We start from the raw sequence: 27,822 nt of genomic DNA on the forward strand, positions 1-27,822 counted from the left end.
TACATACATACTGCATGCTACATACATACTACATACATACTACATGCATGCTACATACATACTACATGCTACATACATACTACATATATACTACATACATACTACATACATGCTACATACATACTGCATGCTACATACATACCACATACATACTACATACTACATATATACTACATGCATGCTACATACATACTACATGCTACATACATACCACATACATACTACATACATGCTACATACTACATACATACTACATACATACTACATACATGCTACATGCATGCTACATGCATACTACATGCATGCTACATACATACTACATGCATGCTACATACATACTACATGCATGCTACATACATACTACATGCTACATACATACCACATACATACTACATACATACTACATATATACTACATGCATGCTACATACATACTACATGCATGCTACATACATACTACATGCATGCTACATACATACTACATGCTACATACATACATACATACATACTACATATATACTACATGCATGCTACATACATACTACATGCTACATACATACCACATACATACATGCTACATACATACTACATATATACTACATGCATGCTACATACATACTACATATATACTACATGCATGCTACATACTACATGCATGCTACATACATACTACATGCTACATACATACATACATACTACATATATACTACATGCATGCTACATACATACTACATGCTACATACATACCACATACATACATGCTACATACATACTACATATATACTACATGCATGCTACATACATACTACATATATACTACATGCATGCTACATACATACTGCATGCTACATGCATGCTACATACATACTACATACATACTACATACATACCACATATATACTACATACAGACAATACATTCATACAATACATACATAGACATACAGTACATATAACATAGAGTAACATACTTACCAATACTTGTCACATTGTTCCCCGAAGCCATTGTCGTCTACGGAATAAATATTAACATAACAAACCACAAAAATACTCACCCACGATCCGAAGCAGTCCACGAGTGTGTCCCACGACGATCTTGGGTAGAGAACTGCAGCATCAGATGATGCTGCCGTTCTCTACGGGCTGCAGGAATCCAATGACGGAAGGTAGGTATCCTTCCGCACTGTATTCCTCCGCCACTTAAAAAAAAAAAAGTCCCTAGTCTCACTTTATGCCATTGCGACTAGGGACTTTTTTTTTTTTAAGTGGCGGAGGAATACAGTGCGGAAGGATACCTACCTTCCGTCATTGGATTCCTGCAGCCCGTAGAGAACGGCAGCATCATCTGATGCTGCAGTTCTCTACCCAAGATCGTCGTGGGACACACTCGTGGACTGCTTCGGATCGTGGGTGAGTATTTTTGTGGTTTGTTATGTTAATATTTATTCCGTAGACGACAATGGCTTCGGGGAACAATGTGACAAGTATTGGTAAGTATGTTACTCTATGTTATATGTACTGTATGTCTATGTATGTATTGTATGAATGTATTGTATGTATGTAGTATATATGTGGTATGTATGTAGTATGTATGTAGTATGTATGTAGCATGCATGTAGCATGCAGTATGTATGTAGCATGCATGTAGTATATATGTAGTATGTATGTAGCATGCATGTAGTATATATGTAGTATGTATGTAGCATGTAGCATGCATGTAGTATGTATGTGGTATGTATGTAGCATGTAGTATGTATGTAGCATGCATGTAGTATATATGTGGTATGTATGTAGCATGTAGTATGTATGTAGCATGCATGTAGTATATATGTAGTATGTATGTAGCATGCAGTATGTATGTAGCATGCATGTAGTATATATGTAGTATGTATGTAGCATGTAGTATGTATGTAGCATGCATGTAGTATGTATGTAGTATGTAGCATGTAGTATGTATGTAGCATGCATGTAGTATATATGTAGTATGTATGTAGTATATATGTAGTATGTATGTTGCATGTAGTATTTATGTAGTATGAATGTAGCATGTATGTAGTATGTAGTATGAATGTAGCATGTATGTAGTATGCATGTTGTATGTATGTAGCATGTAATTTTTTTTTTTTTTTTTTTTACATTTAACACATTAGCCGGATGATGGGACTACTACTGTCCCATCATTGGCTAATGTGTCAATCACTGTCATGGTAGCAGGCATCGCCCGATGGGACTTGTAGTCCCATCGGACGATGCCTGCACAGACCCCCGAAGCCTGCACAGACCACCGGCAGGCCGGCACAGCCCCCCGGCAGGCCGGCACAGCCCCCCGGAGCCTGCACAGCCCCCCGGCAGGCCGGCACAGCCCCCCGGCAGGCCGGCACAGCCCCCCGGAGCCTGCACAGCCCCCCGGCAGGCCGGCACAGCCCCCCGGCAGGCCGGCACAGCCCACCGGAGCCTGCACAGCCCCCCGGCAGGCCGGCACAGACCACCGGAGCCTGCACAGACCCCCTGGCAGGCCGGCACAGCCCCCCGAAAGGCCCGTACAGACCCCAGAGAGGCTGTACAAGGGCAGGAAAGGGTTTTTCTTATTCCGATACCGGAAGTCCCATAGACTTGAATGGGACTTCCGGTATCGGAATCGGCGATACCGATACTTTTTTTAAAGATCGGCCGATACCATCCGATACGATACTTTGAAGTATCGGACGGTATCGCTCAACTCTAGTGGTAATAAATGTTTGCACATCTAATTGGAAAAGTGTTTTAAGTGGAGTACCACAAGATTCTGTCCTGGCCCCAGTGTTGTTCAATATTTTTATAAATGACCCAGATTAGCGATCTGAAGGTAAACTAATCAAATTTGAAGACGATACAAAGCTAGGAGGGATAGCTAACACTAGAGAAGACAAAGAAAGGATTCAGAAGGATCTAAATAAGCTGCAACAATTGGCAGTGACTAATAGAATGTTATTTAACAAGGAGAAATGCAAGATTCTACATCTGGACAAGAAAAAGAAAACTACATTTAAAGAATGGGAGTAACAGAACTAAGCAACAGCACGTTTGAAAAAAAAGATTTGGGTATACTAATAGATCATAGACTGCACATGAGTCAATAGTGTGATGTGTAATGAGCTCATTTTCTGCTCCACCAGCTGGGAGTTCTCCTTCCGTTCTCCCTCTGGTGGTGACAGGAGGTAGTGAGGTTGGTTTAATTGGTAATGGTCTGCCACCTGACGAGGAGGATAATGATTGGATCTCTGGAGTATCAGACTGGATATAAGACAGCCGACGCCCTATCCAGTTGCTGGTGATTCAGTCTGCTTCTCAGGTCTTGGACTTTAGCTCTGCTCCAGTCTTCTCAAGTTAAGTTTGTTTTTGCTAATGTTCACACTTGCTCTTGTTGGTCAACTCAGTTTTTTTGTGGTCAGCCAACCCGACTGGGCTGTGCTGAACTTCCACTCTTATTTATCTGTATTTGCCAATTTGCCTTTTTGTCCTTTATTAGATTGGCCTCTTTTTTGCTCTGTCTCAGAATATTTCAGAGTGCTGATATACTGAGAGAAGTCTAGTGACTTCAGGGTTAGTTTTGTTATCAGAAGTGTTGGACATTATTTTGGGTAGGGTTTTTTGGCAGATTGCAGACAGTATCTTTCCTTTCCAGTCCTTTCAAGTTAGTTTGGCCCCATCGTTTGCTCAGCCTATTTTTCTGCCTTTGTTTGTGTTTTCATCTTGCTTCACCGTCAGTACATGTGGGGGGCTGTCTTTCCTTTGGGGTCTGCTCTGGGGGAGCTAGTTTTCCTCTTTTCTTACTTTAGCTTTATTTAGCTCTCGGGTTGTGACGAGGCGTCCAGGACCATCGTAGGCACGCTCCACGACTGCTGCTAGTTGTGTGTTAAGATCAGGGATCTGCAATCTGCATAGCTACCAACCTCTCTGGTTTTCTGAGACTTAGCGTGTGTTGCTTTTTTTCTCCTCGGTGACCCATTCATAACAGTGATGCAGCAGCAAAAAAGACAAACACAGTTCTAGGATGTTTTTAGAGAAGTAATTACTTCATATGAAGTAATTATCCCCATCTACTCCTCCTTGGTCAGGCCTCATCTGGAACACTGTGTCCAGTTTTGGGCACCAAATTTAAAAAAAAAAAAAATGAAAAACTGGAGCAAGTTCAGAGAAGAGCTACCAAGGTGGTAAACAGACCTCAAAGTATGTCCTACGAGAAACGTTTAAAGGATCTAGGAATGTTTAGCTTCCAAAAAGAAGGCTATGAGGAGACTTAATAGATGTCTACAAATATCTGAAGGGATATAACAGTGTAGATGGATCTTATTCTCATTTGCACATGGAAACAGGAGAAGCAATGGAATGAAGCTGAAAGGGAGAAGATACAGATTGGATATTAAAAAAAAAATTGACAGTGAGGGTGATCAATGAGTGGAACAGGCTGCCACGAAGACCTGTTCTGTCACCGAATATGCATTTGTTGTACACAGCTACACAGCTTTTAGCGACAGTCGTAGATATAGATTTGGAGAATTTTTGTTCCTTGACATTAGTGAATGCTGTATAAATTGGAGTTGTCACCGCTACTTAATTTAGTATTACAACATTTGAATGTAACCAAATCTAATGTCACTCAAATATTTAGAGGGAACCTGTTACCTCTGAATTTCCTATCCAAAGGTGACCATAGTCTGTAGATTTTAGTTAATGAAAATGAACAATTTCAACCAAAACAATAGTTTGTTGCTTAAAGAGGGTCCTTCACTGGATTTTGTAATCTAAACTGAGTAACTCGTAAAATTATCACTGCTGTGTCATTTATTCTGAAATAGTTTTTGTTTTGTACCCCTTTGTTGCAAAGTTTTGCTCCTTTCCCCTCCCCCATCATAATTAAGACCATCCAAAATGCAAATTTTCCCTTCAACGAACTGGGCGTATACCACAGAACTCCGTGGGTGTTTGTTATTTCTAATCTATGACACTGGCCAATAAAGACATTGTCACGTCATAACGAAAAATCAAACGCCCATAAAGAAAATCATAGCTGTACCTTGGCTCAGTATGTCCTTGTGAGATGAGATTTTTCTTATATAAACATGCTGAGAACTCCACAGTTGCCATGTACCTTCCTGCTACCGGAGTGGCGGAGCACAGGAAACCAGCAGTTACGGAAAGCAGAACCGCCAGACCAGATTGGGTTTCAGGCGATGCACTGTGTTGCTTATCTCCTGTGTTCCAGCACTGCAATAGCAAGAAAGAACATGGTGACTGTGGAATGTGTCTTCAAGAACATGGAGGCGGAAAGTGAGGACTGCGCAGGCGCCGAGTCCAGCACCACAACACGCCCAAAACAGGACAGCGCTGGACACAGGGAAGAAAGGTGAGTATAAATGTTTTTTTTTAATGTGTGCAGTTTAATAGGGGTGAGGGGGACCATTCATACCAGGATTGGTGGGTGAGGGGACCATGCATACCACGAAAGCGGGGTGAGGGGACCATGCATACCAGGAAAGGGGGGTGAGGGGACCATGCATACCAGGATAGGGGGGTGAGGGGACCATTCATACCAGGATAGGGATGAGGGGGTACCATGCATACCAGGATAGGGGGGTGAGTAGACCATGTATATCAGGAAAGGGGGGGTGAGGGGACAATGCATACCAGGATTGGGGGGTGAGGGGACCATGTATATCAGGAAAGGGGGGGTGAGAGGACCATGCATACCAGGATTGGGGGCGAGAGGACCATGCATACCAGGATGGGGGGGTGAGAGGACTATGCATACCAGGATTGGAGGGTGAGAGGACCATGCATACCAGGATTGGGGCGTGAGAAGACCATGCATACCAGGATAAGGGGGTGACGGGATCATGCATTCCAGGATTGGGGGGTGAGAGGACCATGCATACAAAGATTGGGGGGTGAGAGGACCATGCATACCAGGATAAGGGGGTGATAGGACCATGCATACCAGGATAGGGGGGTCAGAGGACCATGCATACCAGGGTAGGGGGGTGAGGGGAACATGCATTCCAGGATTGGGTGGTGAGAGGACCATGCATACCAGGATAGGGGGGTGAGGGGACCATACATACCAGGATTGGGGGGTGAGAGGACCATGCATACCAGGATAAGGGGGTGATAGGACCATGCATACTAGGATAGGGGGGTCAGAGGACCATGCACCAGGATAGGGGGGTGAGGGGACTATGCATACCAGGATAGGGGGTGAGAGGACCATGCATACCAGGATAGGGGTTGAGGGGACCATGCATACCGGGATAGGGGGGTGAGAGGGCCATGAAAACAAGGATAGGGGGTGAGAGGACCATGCATACCAGGATTGGGGGGTGAGGGGACCATGCATACCAGGATAAGGGGTGAGAGGACATGCATACCATGATTGGGGGGTGAGAGGACCATGCATACCAGGATTGGGGGGTGAGAGGACCATGCACCAGGATAGGGGGGTGAGGGGACCATGCATACCAGGATAGGGGGGTGACGGGACCATGCATACCAGGATAGGGGGTGACGGGAACATGCATACCAGATTGGGGGGGTGAGGGGACATTGCATACCAGAATTGGGGGATGAGAGGACCATGCATATCAGGATAGGGGGGTGAGGGGACCGTGCATACCAGGATAGTTGGGTGAGGGGACCATGCATACCAGAATAGGGCGGTGAGAGGGCCATGCATACCAGGATAGGAGGGTGAGAGGACCATGCATACCAGGATTAGGGGGTGAGAGGACCATGCATACCAGGATAAGGGGGTGATAGGACCATGCATACCAGGATAGGGGGGTCAGAGGACCATGCATACCAGGGTAGGGGGGTGAGGGGGCCATGTATTCCAAGATAGGGGGGTGAGGGGACCATACATACCAGGATTGGGGGGTGAGAGGACCATGCATACCAGGATAAGGGGGTGATAGGACCATGCATACCAGGATAGGGGGGTCAGAGGACCATGCACCAGGATAGGGGGGGTGAGGGGACTATGCATACCAGGATAGGTGGGTGAGGGGACCATGCATACCAGGATAGGGGGGTGAGGGGACCATGCTTACAAGGATTGGGGGGTGAAAGGACCATGCATACCAGGATAGGGGGTGAGAGGACCATGCATACCAGGATAGGGGTTGAGGAGACCATGCATTCCAGGATTGGGGGGTGAGGGCACCATGCATACCACGATAGGGATGAGGGGGGTACCATGCATACCACGATAGGGATGAGGGGGTGCCATGCATACCAGGATTGGGGGGTGAAGGAATCATGAATACCAGTATATGATAAGGGGGTACCATGCATACTAGGATTGGGGGGTGAGGGTACCTTACATACCGGGATAGGGATGAGGGGTGCAGCACATACCAGGATGGGAGACCATATACCAATAAAAATGCCCGCCACCCAGGTGTAGAACAGGTTCATAGCTAGTATATATATATATATATATATATATATATATATATATATATATATATATATATATATAAAATAAGAACTTACACTACAGGCTGGACTTTATTATAACAAAATATTGAAAATAAAAAGTACCAGCTGTTTTATTGATTGCCAGTATGTAAGGTGCGACCACTATCTGTTGATTCTGCCTATAAGAAGGGGAGTATTTAGCAGTGCTTGAGGAATTAGGCGTGAGCTTGTAAAGTGTAAATTGACCCTCTTGCTGTTGTGAGACACAGACTGCACCAGAAGCCCCCACTACTACAGTAGAGGCTGAGAAATTGTAGTGTGCTATACTTTAGACAACATCTGGAGCAAGCAGCTTCCTGTGTAAGGAGATCAAAGCAGGTGGAGAGAGAGACTCCCTCCTTACTAATCATTGTCTCATCCTAAGCTCTCTATGTGACTGCACACTTTTGAATCCTCACATCACGTGCATTGCACACTGTGAGGATTCTCCGGTGGCAGTGACTGCAAGTATATGATTTGTAAACATGAAGTCATATGCCGACTAAATGGGCGCATCCCCACAATGCAAGTGGATTGAGCATGGAATGTGGCCGGAAGAATGCAAATCGCATGCTTGCTGTCACATGACCTCTCACATCTGGGACTGGAGAATCCTCACAGTGCGCTTTATGAGGATTGAGAAGCCTGCAGTCACATAGAGAGACTGCAGGCTTATAGCTTAAGGCCAAACAATCCCTTTTAGCCAGACGAGGGGAGAATTGAGTTGCTACACAAGTGTTTGTATTTGGCGTTTATCCATGAAGAGTATCAAAGCCAAAACCAAGCAGCTTGCCTAGTTACACTGCTCCAGCTGAAGATTAAGGCCGGACTTGATCAGTGGATGTGGTGGAGAACAAGGTACATTCCTTTTCATTAATCAGGCAAAGTGGCATGTGCCTTCATGTGCACCTCGCCACAAATCTTATGTCTTGGACTGGAGTAAGACTTGAGGAGTAAAGAATGCTGACTTTGATGAGTGGGTGTTACAGTGCCCCCATCCCACCCCAGGTTCACCCACTTTATTGGAGATTTGGGTGTGAAAATGCCAAAATTCTCACACTTTTTGCCCAGCCTTCAGTTGCAACTTTTCTATGCATTAATGCATCAGATACAGCATGCTGTGAATTAAAAAATCTGTAGCAAACAATATTCTGCTGTGGATTTTTTACTTTGGGAGTGGATGGGATTTGTTAAAACCCCTTTCACTACCATTGTACTGCACTTACAGAATTTATACTCAGATTCAGTGACTGAAATGTGTGAGACCCTTAGGTAAAAAGCAAAATCTGTAGTAGCCCGCTCTATACAAATCCACAGTTCTACATTTGGTATGACCACTCTCCACCCACAGGAGCAGAATACTGCGCACGATAAATCTCTCTAGCGTCCCCCGTCATGATATTGGGGCCCCGAAGTTAGGCCCTATACATATAATGGAGACATGTGAAGGTGAAAGTAAAAGTGCTGAGGGGAAAACAACAGACAAAGAGTCGCTGCTAAAGGGGCTGCACCACCACACACAACACACAAACATTTCACAAACACCATACAAGCATCACACATACACCAACCCACAAGCGCAACACCACACAAATGACACAACACACCACACAAACACCAGACCACTCTAGACACACACAACACAAGCACCAAAAGCTAAGGCTGGTTTCACACTTGCGTTTTTTTGCGCAAAAAAACGCATGAGTTTTTTTTCTCTATTCTTAACCCCTCATCAGAATCTCCCCTACTTTGATGAGGGCTCCGGCGCTGAGCCCGCTTCAAAGCTGGGACATGTCAGCTGTTATGAACAGCTGACATGTGCCCGCAATAGGCGAGCGGAATCGCCGTCCACCCACGCCTATTAACTAGTTAAATCCAGCTGACAGCGGGCATTTAAATAGCATTTCCGGCCGCCGGGCCGGAAATGACGTCATCACCGACCCCCATCACATTGCACTTTTTATGATTGTGATTCATTTTTTGTTATGGTATTATAATTATTTTTATGCATTTGCACTTTTTTATGATCCTTTTGGAAAATGGTCACTTTATAATATATGAGGTATGCATATTTGATATGTAAATGGGTCCTATTTATTTTACAATTTTGTTAAATTGTTCCTATACGTGCACTTTTTTGTTTTTAATTGGTTTTATATACCCACTTGTATAATATAAATAAAAATAATATTTAATAAGTACACCCTGTCTGGTTTTCTATGGTTAATAGGTCTTTTGATTGGTTGGTTGGTTGGTGTAATCTATCTTAACTAGTGTGCAATCACTAATTTCACTGAACACTGGTGGTATATTTTATCATTATTATTATTATTATTAATGACTGATTGGTGTATCATATTATATTGCTATATACTATACCCAGTGTCTGTGTGTTTCTTTCATGTTAGAAGAAAGGTGCATATCTATCAATAGTAAAACTCTAATAGAATTAGGTTTACCAGCACCAAATCGACAAGACTTTGATATTATGAACAGAGATATTCTACAAAAAAAAAGCTATGATTTGGAAAAATGTAAAGAATCTGTCATATTAAATAAGCCTCTTTTGGTTGATGACCAAAGATCGGCCTATATGGCAATTACGGCTCAGATTTCCAGTGGAAATGGGGGACTATTTTTCCTAGATGAATCAAAAGGTAATGGTAAAACATTTTTAATTAATTTGCTGCTTGCAGAAATTCACTCAAACAATGACATTGCCTTGGCTGTTGCATCATCTGGGATTGCGGCAATTCTTTTAGATGGAGGGCGCACGGCTCATTCAGCACTAGGATTGCCCTTTAATCTAGCGCTGTCAGAAACTCCAGTCTGTAATATCACTAAGGGGTCTGGGAAACTAAGGTATTACAAACTTTCAAAGTAATTGTTTTGGGATGAATGTACCATGGCGCACAAGAAAGCGTTCGAAGCCCTTGATCGCACCTTGTAAGATCTGCGGGGAACTGATCGTTTAATGGGGGGAATTGTTGTAATTTTTGCAGGTGACTTCTGCCAGACATTACCTGTTCTTAAAGGGAACCTGTCACCCCTTTTTTGAGATATCATATAATGATATCATTCAATTGTGTGTCACATAAGGATTCTCTTAGTACTTTTGCTTCCCCCTGACCCCGCAGCACCTTTCATGCATAAATTCCTTTTTTATATCGGTTCAGATGTATGTAAACTGCCACAGTCTGGTCCGATGGGCGGGGCTTATTCACCTGCTCCCCCCCTCCCTGTCTTGCTCTACACAAGAAGAAATGCGTAGAGCAAGACAGGGAGCGGGGGGAGCAGGTGAATAAGCCCCGCTAAGTGTGACAGTACCTTAAGAGAGCAAATGTTTTCATTCCACATATTCCTTTGGTACCAAGCGACATGCCCTTCAATTTTAAGCGTCTGCAGTTCCGAATACGACTTGCATTTGCTATGACTATAAACAAAGCACAAGGTTAATCACTTAAAGCCGACATTAATTTGGAGAGCCCGTGTTTTTCACATGGACAGTTGTACGTTACTTGCTCTAGAGTGGGTAACCCCCAAAATCTTTTCATATATGCACCTGAAGGTAAAAACAGAAACATTGTTTACCTAAAAGCACTACAATAGATAGTTGTTTAACTGTAAACCAATTTTACTCTTTTGTCCGGGAACTACTTATAGATTACACTGGAGGGAGAGGGGAAGGGTTGCACTATGTTGTTAATTGGGTGTAAATGTTTTATATGTTTGTGTAAGGTGCATAAATTTTCATTTTTGATAAAAAATAGTTTATAAAGAGTTGTAATAGTTTATACTACACAATATGTAAAATCAATAGAAATGCTGAAATTAAAAAAAAAGTTGCTTTTCACATCAATGTTACAACACATTGGTAAAATGCCAAAATAATAAAAATTTAAAGTGGTAAAAAAATTTACTGTAGCATTCTGAAAATGTCAATTTCAGGGTGACATTGAAAATTTTACTTTAGCTACCATAACCAACAATTTAACATATTTTCAGCGATTATTAAAGGAGTCTATGTCTTTCTTTCAATTAAAGGGCTTTTTTCTGGGTATCTGTATTTTCTTACAATGTAACTATCGGGTTAGTAATATAGGCAACTTATTGATGCCTCTCCATTACTAACCTCGGGGCTTGATGTCACCTGACAATACAAAGGTGACACCAACCCCCCAACTATCACCCCACTTGCCACCGCTAAAGGGCAAGTGGGAAGAGCCAGGCTAAGTGCCAGAATTGGCACATCTTAGAGATGCGCCTTTTCAGGGGTGGCTGAGAGATGATATCTTTAGCCTGGGGGGTCAGTATCCATGGCCCCTTCCTAGGGTATTAATATCAGTCTGCAGATGTCTGCATAGCCTTTGCTGGTTATTAATTATAGGGGGACCCTTTGTCATTTTTTAGGGTCCCACATTTTAATAGCCAGTAAAGGCTAAGTATACAGCTGTGAACTGATATTAATAGCCTGGGAAGCTCCATGGGTATTACCCCCTTCCCAGGCTATAAACATTGGCTCCCCAGCCATCGGCTTTCCCTCTGCTAATTACGAAAATTGTGTGGGAGCCCATGCCATTTTTTTTAGAAAAATAATCTTTTATTAAATAAATATACGTACAGTAAGCTGCATATACACTGTACTAATTGTATTTGTCACTCACTGACATCTATATATCTACCAATTCTATTTGTGTTTACTGTATGTAATCCATCTCTTCTATCCTGTCTGCTCCTGCAGTCATTTTACAGTACACGGCAGATGAATTGTCGGCTTTTCTTGTATCTATCTATTTATGCAATATAAATACATATATATGTGTGTGTCATATATCATATACATCTATATATCTATGTATTCTACAGTATGTGTATATAGCTATTCTGTCTATTCTATTCTAACCTGTCAGTGTGATTTTACTGAATGCAGCACATGAATTGCCGGGTTTTCAAAGGGCACCGGTGCGTAAAAATCGGACAGCACTCGAATGGTCCGAGTGCTGTGTGATTTTTTCTCACACCCATAGGCTTGCATTGGCGAGTCTCGGCGACAATCTCAGCATGCTGCGATTGTACATGCACGCTGAATATGCCTGAGAAAATAAACGGTGATGTGAGCTGCCCCATAGATTAACACTGGGCCGAGTGCTATGCGATGTTTTCTCATAGCACTCGGCTGTATTATGCGATAGTGTGACGCTGAACTAAGTAGAATAATATTTGCTGTGGCATAAAGAATAGATTTAGAAACCAGCTGCTTGTGATATGACTGTTGTGTGTGAGCTCCCTTTTCTAGCCAACCATGCTCATAGCATACACTGAAATTAGTAAAGTCAAAACCTGAGTGATTTAGAGATGAAAACTCCATATGCTTTATATATACAGTACAGTCTATCTACGATGGCATGTAAAAGTTTGTGCACCCCTGGTCAAAATCACTGTTATTGTAAACAGTTAAGCAAGTTGAAGATGAAATGATCTCTAAATGGCCTAAAGTTAAAGATAACACATTTCCCTTGTATTTTAGGCTAAAAAGTACTTTATATAATATATATTTTCATCTTTTACATTTTAAAAGTTACAAAAAGTAAAATTTGCCAATGTAAAAGTTTGGGCATTCCGCATGGTTAGTACCTAGTAGCTCCCCCTTTTGCAAGTATCACAACTCTTAGTCTCAACTCTTTCACGCAATTGTGCTGGACATACTTTCAGATTGTCTCTGGACACGGTAGTACACATTTTTCCGCTGTCTTTGGAGATAGTACACACTTTGCTGTTGTCATAACTAGATGGTTGAATAGTGTAAGGCTGGGCCTCCCATTGGTCATCAAACTTGTGGTTTCTTCTCTTTTTCTTTAAAACATGATTACCTGGTGGTAAGGGGGTTGTCACATCATGTCTATTAAAGTTTCTTTCCTGTTTTGCCTGGCTTGAGCAAGACTTTCCTCTACACATTGCTGAACTTTTTGATACTGCAATTGTCTTTCTGTGTTCCTGTTAGGAGTGGCGGAATGCACTAAATAAAAAATATAAATAAAGTGCGTTCGCCACTCGGGCTCCACCGTGCAGTAGGTGTTAAAACCGCTGCTAGATGGTGGCAGAGCAATCTGGCGGCAGCGTGCACAGGGCTAGATATCACCCAGGTACACAAAAGCAATCTCTGTTGTACTCACAGAGCTGCTAATACAAATAATAAATATAATTGCGCTGAGCCTGTTAGAGGCACAGAGACTCAGCGACACATAAGCGGTAAATGGTCACCGGAGAAGTTCAAGATGACGGCACTACATCCGCAAAGACCTACTGCAAACACTCGTGAGCACAGCGTTGCAACTGTGAACGCACACTAAAGCTGCTACAGCAGCGCGGCGTGGGACTTGCCGCAAGATAACACCGCAGTAACGCAGGCGCGATGTTAGACGCTAGCAGGTGTGCTTGTGGAGCAATGGCGCGCTGGCGCTAATACTGGCTATAACTCATTCCCTCACACAGACGAAATATCATAGGAATGGGGTTTCAAATGAGTCATTCACCAGATCATGCATCCATCAACATACACACAGCAGCAAGTATGACTATACTAGCGCATGGCTAAACAGCCATGCACACTTTTTATAGCAAACGGGACCTTCCGGAAGTCTCCAAATCTCTGAGCTGAACCAATGGGATTAGGAGCAGGACCTGAGCACCTGACATCCGAACACCAATGGGGACTCGTTCCACGAGCATGCTCAGAAGATGGAAAGAAGGACTTAGCCTCCGGAGAGAGTTACTGCAAGGCAATCTCGTCTGCAATATCCTCTGCAGTAGACAATGAGCAGGAGACTGCAGAGTGTGAGGGTCTAGATTCCTGCATAGTATGGCAGAAATCTGACTCCTAACAGTTCCAATCAGTATCCACTTGGCTGGATATGGTTTCAGGAGTTAGGACTCCCATTTCTAGGTCGATGGACAGTTTACCTGGCTGTGCACGCATCAAGTAAGCTGGGGCATATCCTGTTGAGCTGGTTGGGATATGATAGTACATTTCGATCAAAAATTTCTCAGGCCATTGGTTCCTTTCTTCTAGTGGTAGAATCTGAAATAAATTAATCACCAGATGATTCAGTTTTTCACAAAGACCATTGCCTTGTGATGGTATGGTGTAGTTCTGAACTTTTTACATCCACAGAGGGAGCAAAATTCTTGGAAGACCTCTGCTTCGAAGGCTGGACTGCTGTCTGTCAGCACTTGATCTGGGTAGCCATGGGGTCTGCAGAAATACTCTTGTAATGCCTTTTCAGCTGTTCTTGCTGTTTGGTCTTTCACCGGAACGACCACTAGGAAACGGGAATAGTGATGCACTATTGTTAAGGCATAGGTATACCCTGATCAGCTTGAGGATGGTTGCACGTGGTCTAAGGCCACCAATTCCAGAGGCTGTTAAGTGATGATAGGCTGCAAGGGGGCCCTTTGATTGGCAGAATTCTTTCTTCTGAGATTACATGGGCCGCATTCCCTACACCACTGTTCAATGGACCGTCTCACACCTGTCCAGAAGAAGCGGTCGTGGATGACTACTTCTAGCTTTTTCCAACCAAAGTGTCCTGCTTGATTGTGGTAAGCTTCCAAGACCATGGGCACATCTTTTCTGGGGACCATGATCTGCCATACCAGTTCATGCGAACGTGGGTTAAAATCTCTTCAGATCAACTTGCCTTCAAAAAGGAACAGCATCATTCTCTCTTTCCACAACTGTTGGACTTCTGCAAGGCGCATCAGGAGCTGGAGACGAATCTGCTTCACCAAGGAGTTCTTTGACCACACATATAGCTGGGTCACTGCTCTGCATCTCTGCCCAACCATTGTGGGGTAGTGGATTAAGGAAAACTTCGTGAACGGCAAGACTTATCCCTGTCACGTGATTAGAGTCTTGGGTGGCACCGTGGCGGTGGAATGCTGGCATCTCTATTTCTTCCAGGTCTTCTAGATCTTGTGCTGGATCAGGAGCATTTGGCATACGGGACAAAGCATCAGCATTGGTGTTTTTAGTGCCAGTTCAGTATTTAATGACGAACTCATAATTGGACAACCGAACCATCCATCATTGTTCCAAGGCGCCGAGCCTGGTGGTCTCCAGATGGGTTAATGGATTGTTGTCCATATAGATGGTAAATTTAGATGAGGCCAAATAGTGCTTGATCCTCTCGGTTACTGCCCAAACGATAGCCAAGAATTCTAACTTAAAGGAGCTATAGTTAGTAGAGTTCCTCTCAGTAGCATGAAGCTTCCAACTGGTATAAGCAATGACTTTCTCCTTACCCTGCTGCTCTTGAGACAGGACAGCTCCAAACCCAACATTGCTGGCATCGGTGTGCAGGATAAACGGCTGATCATAGTCTGGATAAGCTTAGATCTCTTCTCCAGTAAGTGCTTGCTTAAGGCTGTTGAATGACTCATCCAACCTAGCATTCCACTCTATCAAGGGACTCTTGCCTCTGACCTTTTTGGGTTGGCCAACTAGGAGATCTTGCTTGAAGGGGGGGCTGCCAATATAATATAGTCTTTGATAAAGTGGCTGTAGTATCCCACTAGGCCTAGGAATTGTCTGACCTCTTGGATGTTGGTGGGTACCTGCCATTTTCTGATGACAGTCACTTTGTCTGGGTCGGGTGCTACTCCTTCTGCACTCATGACATGGCCTAAATACTGTACTTTGGGCTTTAGGAGATGACATTTGGATGGTTTTACCTTTAAGCCGAAGTTGGCAACACCTCCAAGACCTCAGCCAGGTGTTGCAGATGTTCCTCATAGGTCCTGGAATATACAATCACATTATCCAAGTACAATAGCACGGTCTCAAAGTTCATATGTCCCAGGCAACATTCCATAATTCTTTAAAAGGTCCCAGGGGCACTGCTCAATCCGAGCAGCATGTAATTAAACTCACATAGCCCCATAGGGGTAGTAAACACAGTTTTTTCTTTGCCTCAGCAACAGGAAACTGCCAGTACCCCCTGGTTAAGTCCAGAGTGGAGAAGTACCTAGCATATTTTAATGCTGCTAGAGACTCCTCTATGCGCGGTAAGGGGTATGCATCTTTGTGAGTAATTTTGTTAAGTTGTCTGTAATATACACACATGCGCATGGTGCCATCTTTCTTTTTGACTAACACCAGGGGAGCTGCCCAAGGACTGTAGCTATCCCTGATTACTCCTGCTTGTTTCATTTCTTTTAGCATACCTTTTGTGCAATGATAAAGAGCTGGAGGTAAGGAACGATACCTTTCTTTGATAGGTGGGTGATCTCCGGTGGGGATGTTATGTTGAAACCCTTTTACCTGCCCAAAATCCAAGGAATGCTTACTGAAAACCCTCTCGTATTCTTGTACCACCCGCTGCACTCCATTTTTCTGATGTACAGGAATGGAGTCGGTGCCAACATGTATTTTTTGGAACCATTCCTCCATCTGAACCGAAGAGCCATTGCCATCCGTCACTTCGGACGGATCCAAGGGTTCTACAGCCTGAATAATGTTGTCGCTGACTGTGAATAGTTTGGCTACATTGCATAATGGGGCAAGAGAGCTTCCTCCTCCCCACATTTCAGAACACGTAGCGGGACCCTGCCCATTTTAACATCAACAATTCCCCTGGCCGTCAGCACAGTAGGTTTGCTATCTGAATAGACTGGTTCAAGGAGAGCTTGGTAGTCCCGTCCTCTGATGCCTATGGCTGCTCTACAGCAGATGAGAGTCTCACTCCTGGGGGGAAGCATAATGTAGTTGGGATTACTCACCCTTACGCTACCAATCTCTCCACCATTTAACTCCACCTGCTGTTGCTGCACAAGGGCCTTGATTTATTTATTGAGTGCATGCTGTTCTTTGTATGGGGCCGACTCAGCTATGTCTTGCAAAATGGTGATGACCTCACTTAAACAATTTTCAATCACATTTGTGCCCAATGTTACGATAGGTTGACACTCTCCTCTGTCCACCAAGAGACCTTGAGCTTTGAGCTCCACCTTTCCCACTTTAATGACAACCTCCATCTGTGTCAGTTGTTGACCATTACTTGTTATTATTGACAAGTCACCATCAGGAAGTCGGGTGAAATCAGCATCAGTCCAATACCTCTGGTACAGTGTGTGAGGCATTGTGGTTACCTGTGATCCAGTGTCCATGAGGGCGGTGAAGGGGATACCATCCACTACCACGGGTATAAGTGGACATCCTCCAACATACCTGTTTCTCCAGTAACTTGGACCAGATTGTCTTACTCCTGGGGGTTGGTCTTTGGTCCCAGGGGTCGTCCATTTAAAGGACATTCTCTTTCAATATGATCAACCTTATGGCACCGTCGGCAGATAGGTCTAACAGAAGGGTCAAATCAGTCTGTGGATCTCCTGCCGGTGTGGGTCAGTCGTCGCTGCTGTTGTGGCATCCTCCTTGGCCGTCGCCATGGGAGATCATCCGGGCTCGATGCTAATTGGATCCGCTCTGTGGGGAAACAAGTCTGGAGAGTCTGAACAGTTTTACATAAAGCAGCCACACTTTTAGTCAGTTCCTGTACTTGCAGCCGTAAATCTGCAATAGAATCATCAACTGGAGTCTGCACATGCTGCACTGCAGGTACCTGGGGTGAGGATACTGCCCCCTGGTGGTACGTAAATGCTGGATGTTTAACTGGCTCAGTGCAGACATGGGTAGATTCTCTTAGGATATGCATGGATCTGTCCTTAAACTGAACAAAGTCCTTGTCAGTGTTCTGCAATGACATCATGCGCAGTTGAGCCATACTGGAATCAGACAAAAGACCCTCAATGAACTGCTCTTTCAGCATTTTGTTCTCATCTCTTACACTGTCCGGATTGATTTGTTTAATGGCCTGCAGCGCCTCCTGCAGGTTTAGGGCATAGTCTCTTAACAGTGTCCTGTGATTTATGTCTGCGGCCGAAAAATCGCATCTTTATTTCTGAATCAGTATGGGTTTCAAAAGTATCCCTTAGTTTAGCAAAAATGTCTTTTACAGTCTTTTTATCAGTCACTGGCCAAGATTTAACTTCTCTCTGAGCAGCGCCACTGAGCTAACTTGTAAGTATGCTGACTTTCTGTTCCTCTGACATAGGGTAAATTTCAAACGTGCTGCGCAGCTTCTCTTTGAAGTCACTTAAGGTGTGCGATTTGCCAGTGTACTGTGGTAGCTATGCCCCACCCGGTATATAAGGCATGGTGAGCGGCAATATGGGAGCTGCAGCTGCTGCACCCTGAGCATTGCTGGGATTAAACATCTTCCCCCCAGTTAACCCTTACAGGGGTGTGACTCACCGCTTCAGTTGCTGCAGATCATTGCTCCCGTAGGACTTTAGACACACAGGATCCTGTTCGTGACACCAAGTTTTGTCTCGACCACAGCGGGGTACTCAGGTCGCCGGGCAGCGATAGATTCAGGAGGTCACGGGGCTGGCAGCTGTGCCCGGTGCCTGTGCTCCAGGGACAGTGAAATGGGGGTTGAAAAATAAAGTAAAAATAAAAAAAATTTGAAAAAGAGTACGTGACGCCAGTTGGATTGTTCGACTGTAGGATAGCCGGCACTGCAGATGATCAATGGGGAGTAGATGGTGATGGTAGTGCAGATGTTTAACCCCCTCCAACCAGGGCTGACCCCCAGAGATTGTGATGGAAGTAGATAGCACGGAGTAATAAAGCAGGAGGCAAGGAAAGTCACTTTATCATTTACTGTAGTTCAGATGCAGTTCAGAGGATAAAATACAACTTTCTCACCAGGGTTACAGTCTGCTCTGCAAGATGGGAGTTATCCTTCTCTCTGCTGTGACTCAGTGTAAACTTCCTGCTGTTCTAATCCTTTCAGGGACCAAGGCTTCCTGGAGTCTGAAACTTCCAGTACAGTCATTTACTGTCAGGATTCGTACCGGGGTCTAGTCTGTGTTCCACAGCAAGTCTCGCTGCCTTACTTGCTGTGCCACACAACCATTTCGTAATATACAGTTTCTGATCAACTAGTTCTTTTTCGTTCATTGTTCTTCCTCCGTTCTGGTGATTGGCTGCTTCACTGTTTCCTGTGCTTATGTCCCGCCTTTTTCCTATTTAGCACTCCACAGCGCTCTCACTCCCTGCCGGTGATTCTTCTGCGGTACGGATTCCTGTCTTCCCTACAGCGCTGTCCGGCACAACCTCTGACAGCCTCCCGGTCTCTCTTTCGTTGAGTACCTCTGGGACTCCAGCTTTTCGCTTTTGTCTTTGCTGTATTCTTAGTATTTTTTGTGTTAGCTTGGGGCTTTCGTGGCTTTACCCTTCAGGTTCATTCACTCTTTAGTTTCACTCTAGGAGTCCTCCTTGCTGCTGCTTGTCTCCCTTAGGTTGTCCTGTACACATTCCACCCTCGGTTTACCCTCACTGTAGCTCCCTGCACTTACGCCGAGGTAGGGACCGCCGCCCAGTTGTCGCCCACCGGCTAGGGTGGGACCGGCAAGTAGGTAGGGTCAGTGGTGGGTGGAGCTCAGTGGCACCCTCTTCCCCTGCCGTGTGGTGGAATCATAACATAATCACCGGCCCACCCTATGGATGCTATGACCTCTTTAGTCAATCAAATGCAGGGTCTTACTCAGCTGGTGCAAGATCTTGCTGCGCAGGTCCAGCATCAGGAGCAAATTCAAGCAGCTGCCGTTGCAGGGACAACTAATTCTGAGCCTAGAGTTAACTTACCCGAGCAATTTTTCGGAGATAGAAGCCAATTTGCTTCTTTTAGAGAAAATTGTAAATTATATTTTCAATTACGACCTATTTCTTCTGGCCCCCCAGCTCAAAGAGTCTGTATCATAATCTCTCGCTTACGGGAGGGACCCCAAGAGTGGGCCTTCTCTCTGCCGCCAGATTCAAATCTCCGTGATTCTGTAGACAACTTCTTTCAAGCCTTAGGGAATATTTACGATGAGCCTGACCAAGTCGCTCTGGCCGAGGCAAACCTTACCTCCCTGACCCAAGGTGATCAGGAGGTAGAGGTTTATTGCACCCAGTTTCGTAGATGGAGCTTAGCTACCCGTTGGAATGATCCCGCACTTCGGAATCAATTTCAGCGGGGCCTTTCACCAGCCCTAAAGGATGAATTGGTACACTACACTCTGCCCCAGTCTCTGGAGGAGCTGATGGCTTTAATGGTCAGAATAGATCGCAGGTTAAGGGCGAGGAGATCGGAGCAGGCAGCAGCACAAGTTCCCGTTTTCTCTAGGGTCACTCCGGCTGTTCCGAATCTGCCAGCTGCCGAACCTATGGAATTGGGAGCCATGCAAGCTACCAGAGATCCAAGTCCTTGCCGTCCACGCCACGCACTTGGAACCTGTTTTTACTGCGGAGATCCTCGGCACTGGATAAAGGATTGCCCGCGGCGCCCTGGCACTCCACAGGAATCTTCTCGGAATACACCACCCAGGCCTGTGGGTGGACAGGTAACTCCTTTAAGTTCTAAGAGACTCTTAGTGCCAATTTCTATTGCTTTCACCACCTCTAAGGGAGAAGGAGTTGCCATGATTGATTCAGGGGCTACTGCTAATTTTATGTGTTATGAGTTTGCTGTCTCATTGGGTATTTCTTTAATTCCACTCGCTCACGCCACTAAATTGGTTGGTATTGATAACACCCCACTAGCAAATGGGGAGATTAGTCTCTGTACTCCATTGCTATCATTTCAGGTTGGTGTACTGCATGTGGAACAGCTGTCATTTTTGGTTATGCATGACCTCCCAACTAGTGTCATACTGGGGCTTCCATGGCTCCAGCTCCATAACCCCAACATTAACTGGGTTTCTGGTGAATTGGAGAAGTGGGGTGCAGATTGTTCACAGAAATGCTTGTTAACACACGTTTGTGGTATCGTCTCCGTACAAGCTTCTCTTCAGAATCTTTTGGGCCAATTCGCAGATGTCTTTTCTTTGAAGGAGTCTGAGCGGTTGCCACCTCATCGCTCCTATGACTGTACTATCAAGTTGGTTCCCAATTGTAAATTCCCGAAGGAACGCCTATATAATTTATCACCTCCTGAAAGAGAAGCTTTACGTGAATATGTACAAGAGGCTCTAAGAAAGGGGCATATCCGTCCGTCCACCTCACCTCTGGCCGCAGGTTTCTTTTTTGTCAGTAAAAAGGATGGAGGACTTAGGCCGTGTGTAGACTACCGAGGTCTTAATGAAATAACTGTCCGTAACCAATATCCTCTACCGTTGATTCCGGACCTGTTCAACCAGGTTCAGGGGGCTCGATGGTTCTCGAAGTTGGACCTGAGAGGGGCGTATAATCTCATTCGTGTAAAGGCTGGCGACGAGTGGAAGACCGCCTTCAATACCCCCGAGGGCCACTTCGAGTGTCTGGTTATGCCCTTTGGGCTGTGCAATGCTCCGGCAATTTTTCAAAATTTCACCAATGATATTTTCCAACATGCTATTGGCCGCTATGTAATTGTCTATCTGGATGATATTTTGGTGTTCTCTCCTGACTGGGACTCACATTTAAATCATGTAAGGGATGTTCTCCAGGTACTCCGCAATAACCAACTTTTCGCCAAGCAAGAAAAGTGTATTTTCGGGGTCCAAAGTCTATCTTTTTTGGGTCATATTTTGACACCCCAGGCCATCACAATGGAGCCGGAGAAGGTAAAAGCGGTTCTTAATTGGGCTCGTCCTGCATCTTTGAAAGCTCTTCAGAGATTTCTGGGGTTTGCCAATTTTTACCGCAAGTTTATAAAAAACTTCTCCATTGTGGTGAAACCTCTCACAGATCTTGCTGTGAAAGGTTCCGACTTGGTAAACTGGAGTAAGGATGCAGTGGATGCCTTCACGTTTCTTAAAGAGAGCTTTGCCACTGCTCCTGTTCTTACCCAGCCCGATCAGGAGAGACCCTTTATTGTTGAGGTTGACGCCTTGGAGGCAGGGGTAGGGGCAGTACTTTCACAGGGGACTTCGTCTTTGACTCGTTTGAAACCCTGTGCGTTCTTCTCAAAGAAGTTTTCCCCAGCTGAAAAAAATTATGATATTGGGAATACGGAACTGCTCGCTATAAAATTGGCCTTTGAGGAATGGCGACATTTCCTGGAGGGGGCCAAACATCCTGTTACTGTCCTCACCGACCATAAAAATCTTGAATATCTCAAAATGACCAAACGGCTTAATCCAAGACAGGCAAGGTGGGCGTTGTTCTTTTCACGTTTTAATTTTGTGATTTCTTTCAGACCCGGCTGCAAAAACGCCAGAGCAGACGCGCTATCTAGAAGCTTCTTGACTGAACAACCGTCAAACATCCCACCTGTTCCCATTTTACCTGATAAAGTATTTTTGGCTGCTAATTCCTCTGATTTGTTTGCTGAAGTTAAGCAATTTCAACATTTGTCTCCGTCCGGCTCTCCTGATAATAAATGGTTCGTTCCCTGTCATTTGCGTTTGAGACTGCTGAATGAACACCACAACTCTCCTCTTTCAGGTCACCCTGGTATCTCTGGTACTATGGAGTCAATCTCCAGAAATTTTTGGTGGCCGACTTTACGCCGGGATGCCACTGCCTATGTCAAGGCGTGTGACATTTGTGCCCGGTCTAAGGTTAACCGCTCACGGCCTTTGGGTGAACTATGTCCTCTACCTGTTCCCTCCAAGCCATGGACCCATCTTTCCATGGACTTTGTTACTGATTTACCTTCCTCCCTGGGAATGACTACCTTGTGTGTTGTGGTGGATCGCTTTAGTAAGATGGCGCACTTTATTCCTTTACCCAAATTGCCATCTGCCAAGCAATTGGTCCCCTTGTTTCTAAATCATGTGGTGCGGCTGCATGGAATTCCTTCTAATATTGTGTCAGATAGGGGTACCCAATTTGTCTCCAAATTCTGGAGAGCTTTCTGTAGTAAAATTGGCGTTTCCCTTGCTTTCTCATCGCCTTCCACCCGGAGACCAATGGGCAGACAGAACGGGCCAATCAAGCCCTTGAACAATTCTTACGTTGCTATGTGGCTGATAAGCAAGAGACCTGGGCATCTTTTATTGCTCTGGCAGAGTTTGCCATAAATAATAGGGTAAACTCTTCCACAGGGATATCTCCCTTCTTCTGCAACATGGGATTTCACCCTAAATCCAGCTCTTTCTCTGAGGACCCCTCGGACAATCCTGAGGTAGAGATTGTTTCCTCTGATCTGCGGTCAGTTTGGGAGCAAGTCCAAAGCAACATCAAAAAGGCTCAGGAGTCACAATGCCACTTTGCTAATATGAAAAGGAGGAGAGGTCCTTCCTTTGAAGTTGGGCAGAAAGTGTGGCTTTCTACTAAAAATCTGAAACTAAGAGTCCCCTCTGGTAAACTGGCTCCCCGGTACATTGGTCCTTTTAAAATATCTCAGATAATCAACTCTGTTTCTGTCAAATTGGATCTCCCCCAGGCGATGAGAGTGCATAAGGTATTCCATGTCGCTCTCTTAAAACCTTATGTACCTCCAGTTTGTCCAGCTGACACACCTCCTGCTCCTGTTGTTGTACTTGGTCACCCCGAGTTTGAGGTAAAAGAGATCTTGGATTCCAGGAAAGTTCGTGGGGTCCTGCAGTACCTGGTGGACTGGAAGGGGTATGGCCCTGAGGAGAGGTCGTGGGTGTCTCATTCTGAGGTTCATGCTCCCAGGTTATGTAAGAGGTTCCATATCAATTTTCCTGAGAAGCCTTCCCTGTGTGAGGGTCCAGAGGCCCCTCATAAGGGAGGGGGTAATGTCAGGATTCGTACCGGGGTCTAGTCTGTGTTCCACAGCAAGTCTCGCTGCCTTACTTGCTGTGCCACACAACCATTTCGTAATATACAGTTTCTGATCAACTAGTTCTTTTTCGTTCATTGTTCTTCCTCCGTTCTGGTGATTGGCTGCTTCACTGTTTCCTGTGCTTATGTCCCGCCTTTTTCCTATTTAGCACTCCACAGGGCTCTCACTCCCTGCCGGTGATTCTTCTGTGGTACGGATTCCTGTCTTCCCTACAGCGCTGTCCGGCACAACCTCTGACAGCCTCCCGGTCTCTCTTTCGTTGAGTACCTCTGGGACTCCAGCTTTTCGCTTTGGTCTTTGCTGTAATCTTAGTATTTTTTGTGTTAGCTTGGGGTTTTCGTGGCTTTACCCTTCAGGTTCATTCACTCTTTAGTTTCACTCTAGGAGTCCTCCTTGCTGCTGCTTGTCTCCCTTAGGTTGTCCTGTACACATTCCACCCTCGGTTTACCCTCACTGTAGCTCCCTGCACTTACGCCGAGGTAGGGACCGCCGCCCAGTTGTCGCCCACCGGCTAGGGTGGGACCGGCAAGTAGGTAGGGTCAGTGGTGGGTGGAGCTCAGTGGCACCCTCTTCCCCTGCCGTGTGGTGGAATCATAACATTTACTCATAGAATCATAGAATCATAGAATCATAGAATCGTAGAGTTGGAAGGGACCTCCTGGGCCATCTGGTCCAACCCCCTGCTCAAAGCAGGATTCGTTAAATCATCCCAGTCAGATGTCTGTCCAGCCTCTGTTTGAAGACTTCCATTGAAGGAGAACTCACCACTTCTCGTGGCAGCCTGTTCCACTCATTGATCACTCTAACTGTCAAAAAGTTTTTTCTAATATCTAATCTGTGTCTCCTCCCATTCAGTTTCATCCCATTGCTTCTAGTCTTTCCTTGTGCAAATGAGAATAAAGTTGATCCTTCTACAATGTGACAGCCCTTTAGATATTTGTAGACAGCTATTAAGTCTCCTCTCAGTCTTCTCTTTTGCAAACTAAACATTCCCAAATCCTGCAACCTTTCCTCATAAGACAGGGTTTGCAGACCGGTCACCATTCTGGTCGCTCTTTTCTGAACTTGCTCCAGTTTGTTGATGTCTTTTTTAAAATGTGGTGCCCAAAACTGGACACAATATTCCAGATGAGGTCTGACCAAAGAGGAGTAGAGGGAAATAATGACTTCACGTGATCTAGACTGTATGCTTCTGTTAATACATCCTAGAATTGCATTTGCCTTTTTTGCTGCTGCATCACACTGTTGACTCATATTCAGTCTGTGATCTATTAGTATACCCAAGTCTTTTTCACATGTGCTGTCACTTAGCCCTATTCCTCCCATTCTATATATGCTTTTTTCATTTTTATTGCCCAGATGTAGTACTTTGCATTTCTCCCTGTTAAAAACCATTCTGTTAGTTGCTGCCCACTCTCCAGTTTATTTAAATCTTTTTGAATCCTCTCTCTCTCTTCTCTAGTATTAGCTATCCCTCCTAGTTTTGTGTCATCAGCAAATTTAATCAGTTTACCCTCAATTCCTTCATCTAAATCGTTGATAAAGATGTTGAACAATACAGGGCCCAGGACAGAGCCCTGTGGTACCCCACTTGAGACATTCTTCCAACTGGATGTGCAGCCATTTACGACCACTCTTTGGGTCCGATCACTAAGCCAGTTATGAATCCACCTAACAGTTGCCTTGTCCATTCCATAATTTTTTCAATAAGGATTGTATGAGAGACTTTGTCAAATGCTTTGCTGAAGTCAAGATATACTATATCTACAGCATTTCCTTGATCCACCCAATCAGTGATACCGTCATAGAAGGAAATTAAGTTAGTCTGACATGACTTATTAGTTACAAACCCATGCTGACTCTGTTTAATCACTTCATTCTTATCCAGGTATTGACATACATGTTGTTTAATAATTTGTTCAAAGATCTTTCCTGGTATAGAAGTCAGACTCACCGGCCTATAGTTACCTGGGTCCACCTTCTTCCCCTTTTTGAAGATAGGAACAACATTTGCTCTTCTCCAGTCTTCTGGCACTTCTCCTGTTCTCCAAGAATTTTCAAAGATTATGGAGAGGGGTTCAAAAATTTCTTCTGCTATCTCCTTCAGTACTCTGGGGTGTAATTCATCTGGACCTGGAGACTTGAATTCATTTAGGTTAGCTAAGTGTTTCCTCACTATCTTTCTGTTTATAGATATCCTGGATTCTTCTATTCCCTTAATAGGACAGTGAATAACAGTTGATGTTACATTTCCTTTCTGAGAGAAAACAGATGCAAAATAGGAATTTAAAAGTTCAGCCTTCTCAACATCCTGTCTTACCATTTCATCATTTTCATTCTGTAAAAATCCTATAGCATCTTTGACTTTTCTTTTACTTTTGACATATCCCCAAAATCCTTTATTATTGTTTTTGACATCTCTTGCAAGCCTCAATTCATACTCACTGTGTTTTCTCCCCTGGCAACTTGCAGCTTGCATCCTGTGTGAAGCACAAGTTTCTTCTTGCATAATCCTTCACTGATCTTCGGTTGCTGTAGTCTTCCTGGGAGAAGACACTCTGCTGTTGGTTGTATGAACCTCACAGTCTCACAGCTTACTGTCCTGCTCTAAAAGCATAGATGGCCTAGGGGCTGATTCCCTGATTCTTCTTAGCATTGCTGCTGGAGGGAGCACATGTTATGGCTTCCAGGAGCGTTCTCCATTTCCTCTCCACCATCTTCCTCACAGAACAACAACTCGACTCCTCCCCCTCCCAGTTAGGGTACGTCTTCAAAGCTCTAAGCTTCAGGGAAGTAAGGTAGTGAGGTAAAATTGTGTGTGTGTGTAGTGGTCTCTAGCAGGGAAAGCATAACTCCCATTGATTACAAAACAGTAAATATTTGACCATTTTGTGGCGGCAAAGACACAGGGCGCCACATTCCCATGATCTTTATTCAGGTCCGAATCTCTTCCAATTCACAAGAAAAAAGGTTTTTCCTTGCATCGTCTTCATGGCCTTAATGCTCTCTAAAACTCTCTACTCCAATGATATAAAATTAAATTACATATATGATAAATGTTGTAAATAGAAAAAAATCTAAATACCAGAATTGTAGCTTTTTGGTCACCATTAGTGATGAGCGAGTGTGCGATTTACTCGAGTTTTCCGAGCATGCCCGGGTGCTTTCCGAGTATCTTGGGCGTGCTTATAAATTATGTCTGAGTCCTGTAGCTGCATGTTTGCGGCTGCTAGATAGCCTGAGTACAGGTGGGGATTCCCTAACAAACAGGCAATTCCTGCATGTATTCAGGCTGTCTAGCAGCCGCAAATCATGCAGCTGAAGGGGACTCAGACATAATTTACGAGCACACCCATGATACTCGGAGAACACCCGAGCATGCTCGGAAAACTCAAGTAGTGAGCACACTCGCTCATGAATAATCACCATACCTCCCTAAAAAAATGCAACAAAAAGCTATCAAAATGTCATGTGTGTCTCCCAAAATATCACACAGTTTCATCGATGGAAAAATAAAAACATTACAGGTCTCAACACAAGCCATAATTTTTTTTA

General features: G+C 44.5%; 1 protein-coding gene across 1 annotated transcript in view; it reads right to left on the reverse strand.

Moving 5' to 3' along the window:
• The window catches only part of THPO (thrombopoietin), a 140,117-nt gene extending 112,632 nt beyond the window's left edge, over positions 1–27,485 (reverse strand). The window contains exons 1-2 of the mRNA XM_073589438.1: positions 27,405–27,485; positions 14,450–14,567 (exon numbers count right to left, since the gene is read on the reverse strand). Coding sequence (XP_073445539.1) covers positions 14,450–14,567; positions 27,405–27,485 — 199 coding nt within the window. The remainder of the gene's footprint in view (positions 1–14,449; positions 14,568–27,404) is intronic.
• Positions 27,486–27,822: the final 337 nt, after the last annotated feature.

This window comes from Dendrobates tinctorius, unplaced genomic scaffold (genome assembly GCF_039654945.1).
Source record: "Dendrobates tinctorius isolate UK_male_01 unplaced genomic scaffold, ASM3965494v1 ptg000107l, whole genome shotgun sequence".
Classification (NCBI taxonomy): domain Eukaryota; kingdom Metazoa; phylum Chordata; class Amphibia; order Anura; family Dendrobatidae; genus Dendrobates; species Dendrobates tinctorius.